The sequence below is a fragment of the Octopus bimaculoides genome, chromosome 7 (assembly GCF_001194135.2).
Source record: "Octopus bimaculoides isolate UCB-OBI-ISO-001 chromosome 7, ASM119413v2, whole genome shotgun sequence".
Lineage (NCBI taxonomy): Eukaryota > Metazoa > Mollusca > Cephalopoda > Octopoda > Octopodidae > Octopus > Octopus bimaculoides.
The window spans coordinates 14093820-14098054 of record NC_068987.1 but is presented as its reverse complement, the minus strand read 5'-3'; the positions used below and the strand labels follow the sequence as shown (position 1 = coordinate 14098054).

General features: G+C 37.2%; 1 protein-coding gene across 1 annotated transcript in view; it reads right to left on the bottom strand.

The window, feature by feature from the left end:
* LOC128248320 (uncharacterized) overlaps positions 1 to 1062 on the bottom strand; it is a 3975-nt gene extending 2913 nt beyond the window's left edge. Inside the window, exon 1 of the mRNA XM_052969258.1 lies at positions 269 to 1062. Within this exon, the coding sequence (XP_052825218.1) occupies positions 289 to 930 (642 nt within the window). The 5' untranslated portion in view covers positions 931 to 1062 and the 3' untranslated portion in view covers positions 269 to 288. The remainder of the gene's footprint in view (positions 1 to 268) is intronic.
* Between the last annotated feature and the right edge of the window lie 3173 nt (positions 1063 to 4235).

Genomic DNA, 4235 nt, shown 5'->3' with positions numbered 1-4235 from the left:
CATTTGAAGAAATTAGGGTTTTAAAAACAAGCCTTCATCCGGACTAGTTTCCTGGTACCTTGCACAGAATTAATAAACGGGCATCATTTACACAAATGCACAGGCACCTGCATTTCATTTAATATTTGTTTAATTAATAACATGTTGATCAAGATAACCACCCTGGTTCGGAAAAATCGGTATCTTGATAAACTCTGGAACCAAAAGTTCCACAAGATCAACGTTGCAGTTGAATATATTTTTTTCCAATGAAGATACTTTGTTTTACCTGTCTTCTTCACAGATATATTATTGCTGTAACATGTCACACAATATAGCCTCACATCTATCACACAGTGGCTTTGGAGGTTTCATGCAAAAATCAGATTCTATTGAAGGCATTTGACACCTATTCTGTAGTAATTTATAATTCCATTCTCTCAAAAAATTTTCTTTGTCACATGGATGCATATTTTTAAATTGTTGGTATTTATCTGTATGTCCTGTTATTAAGTCTGTCCTTTTTTCTTCCACCAACACTTTGCCATTCATTTCTTTGTCAATTAACACTTCCTGGAAATGGTTCCTAGTATCAGAAATTGCACATACTTTTTCTTTTAAACCTCTTGGCATTTCACATTTGGCTTCAGATACTTCAAACTTATCGACTAGGCGACCATTCTCTTTGGCGACGTATTTCAGATCAATCCTTTTGCGATAAGCTGGTGCGTCAGGTTTACAAGCTATGTGCCTTTCGGGACAATCAAATTTTATACATTCAGGAAGTTGTGGCGTGAGCCTAGGTATGACTCGTTGACAAGGGGTATTGTCACCCAGCATATTTCGCCTGTTCCACAGGTTACGTCTTTCGTTTCGGTATTGCGAGATGTTGCGTGCAAGGTTTTTACCGTCATCTTTGATTATATCTCGTATGATACCGTTTGCGTACATTTTGTTAATGCTTTGAAGAACAAAATGTCTTACACAAAAAAAATCATTCAAGTTCACTTTTGAAGAACCGAAGATTAACTGATTGAGATGACGTTTCAGATTTTGTTTTTATACATCATATGAAGATTCTATTGTCATACATGAAAATGACGTCACAGCTTCATATTAATTTTCAATATTTGCCAAGCAAAACATCTTTAACAGTCAATTTGTATTACTTCACCAATTCTAAGACTGGGTTTTACATTTCCATGTAAGGTATTCATTGATTAAATTTATGTTGAAGTAAAAATAAGGGGAAAAGAAAATAGAAACTGTTTCCTTTTAGAATGTTACTTATTCTGAAAGAGGAAGTCCACAGTTGGCTGTATCCTTAAGATATCAGTCTACAAGTATAAAAGAGTAAGTTGTAGATTCGATAGACTATTGGGCAAGCAGCCGAAAAGTAGGTGGTTCGTTTCGCATCGCAGTCATTATACTGTGTTCGTGGTCATCTCTGACATGGATAAGTCCAAACAGCTATATCGTTAACAATTACTTTTTTTTTTTCAATTTGTTTTATTATCTTCTTGGCTTTAGTCACTGGCCGTCGGTATGCTGGTGTGCCGCATACAAGGATTATAGTCGAATATTTCGAACTCAGAACTTAATCTGATGATAATTTTCCGAGCTGTGTATAATTATGCCCTCTATATCTCTGCGGTGTCTGATGCTTGTCTCCTCAGGATTAACCTTTCGACGAATTTCTTTGTATAGTGTTCTAGCCACAACACCAGGTCTCATTGGTACATAATTCCATGAGGATATGTTCGAGGAGTTACTTATGATGTAGGTGGCATCAGTGGCATAGCTGGAGTGTGTGCTGCCTGGTGAAGCCCTTGAATTTGTTTCCATCCTCGGTCCCCACTAAGTAAAACATAATGCACAATGCTTTCCTCTTAAAGTTATGTGAATATAATTTGTGGTTTATGATGTATTTGTTTTTTTAAAATTTTAACTATGACATTCTAATGAAATTGTATTATTAACGAGAGGTATATCTTCAGTGAAATAAGGGTTAGTTCAGCAAACTGTTTTATGCATATACGTAAAGAGTTGACACTTACCAGTGTTAGTGTGATATGTAGTATTGACTAAAATCTACTTTATAATACCTTCAAATCTCGAAGAATGGAACGTTCGGTAGGTGACTCGGTCACAAAGCAAATAATATTTAATGGCAATAGGCGGCGACCTGGTAGAATCGTTACCACATCGGGCAAAAAATGATTAGCAACACTTCTTCCTGCTCTCTCTGTTCTAAGTTCAAATCCCGCTATGGTTGACTTTGCTTTTCATCATTTTAAAATAGGCGGCGAGCTGGCAGAATCTTTAGCACGCCGGATGAAATGCTTAGCGGTATTTCGTCTGCCCTTACGTTCTGAGTTCAAATTCCACCGAGGTCGACTTTGCCTTTCATCCTTTCGGGGTCGATAAATTAAGTACCAGTCACGCACTGGGATCGATGTAATCGACTTAATCCGTTTGTCTGTCCTTGTTTGTCCCCTCTGTGTGTAGCCCCTTGTGGGCAATAAAGAAATAAAAATCGTTAGCACGCTGGACGAAATGCTTAACTGTGTTTCGTCTGCCCTTACGTTCTGAGTTCAAATTCCACCGAGGTCGACTTTGCCTTTCATCCTTTCAGTGTCGATGAAATAAGTACAAGTTGAGTACTGGGGTCTTTGGAATGGACTTACCTCTCTCTCGAACCTGCTGGCCTTGTGCTAAAATTTGAAATCAGTATTTAGGATCTATTTTAAAACGGGGGCCACATTTTTCATTAATGTTTTACGTAGTGTTTTTGGTACGGAAAGACTTTCAAACTTCGTATACTTATCTATTTTGTGTTATAGAACAGAAAAATATTTTTGTATTCGAATTTATTTCATGTAAAAAATTGTCTTATTTCGATAATTTCAACCAATCACTGACAAGTATTCAGTTGTTTACATTTACTCCTTTGGCTCACTAAGCGATGTAAAGCGTATTTAATCTCCATACCTTCGTTTTATTTGCTTTTTTCATTTTAAATTTGCTTTAACCCTAACCCTAACCCTAACCTTAACCCTAACCCTAGGATTAGGGTTAGGGTTAGGGTTAATTGTTTCAGAATCGTTTGTTTATGTAGTCGGCACTTAATGTATATCGGCTGAATGGACGTCAGTGATTGGTTGAAATTACAGAAATACGACATCTTTAACATGGAATAACTTATGGATTTCTTTTTTTTTTAAGAAGACTAAGAGAAAAAGATGTTTTATATGACACATTCTACCAGTGTTCCAAGTTTCAAAGTGTTTCGTTAATGAAAAATGTGGCCCCCGTTTTAAAAAAGAATGACTGTTGATCGGTAAGATCTGGTCAGGTGCGACCAAAACAATCAGACAACCTGTGGCATTTGAGATGTCTTGTCATCGCTGGCGGCTCACCTTACCGAGGTGCCGTGCACTATGTTGACTTTATTGTATTAATCACTTTGTATTGTTTTTTTTACATGATTTATATTTTATTTCAACCCACCCCCGTCCATTCCAAAGCTTTTGTACAAGGAAAAACGTGTTGTAATTCGAAACGGTAGGCCAACACCGAAACTCGAAATGACCTCAGCAATATTGAATCCATAAAGTCTGCAACGTTTGTCGCATCTAGGTGGTTTATCTGCATTCCAATCTCTATTGTACATCAAGTATTTCGGAACTATTTTCTGCTCCTCTATTGAAAAAGCATACGTCGAAAGTGGGAGCTGATATCCCGCTGTTAATCCAAGTTAGACTACTCTAGTTGCCACTGTTGCAGGGATGAGGGGAAGATAAACTCAAGGGCTGTCCCAGGCGGTACATACTCTAGCTATGCTATTGGCCTTGGATTATTTTGTTGACTTGTTTTACCTGATTTTCTGGCACATTTCTACACGTTTTCAAAATTGCAGTTTGTTAAGGTTTCTGCAGTTTGTAAAGGTTTCTTCGGTTGATGTAGCTGTTCTTTTAGCTATTTTAACATCAGCAGTATTTTTACCGAGATATATTCACCAAGGCAGTTTGTGTCCAGTAGTATTTATTCTCAGTACAACCAATCCATCTAAAATGTGAAAATTGTACATGGCATCCCATATCGCAAGTTTTGCAATAACCTGATCGTCACTATCAACACAGATGTTCTTGGTGTTAATTTGGTAAGTTGTGAGGATTCTTAGATATATTGCTCTTATCATTAACGCTGAAAATGTGTGCGTGTGTGTGTGTGTGTGTGTGTGTGTGTGTGTGTGT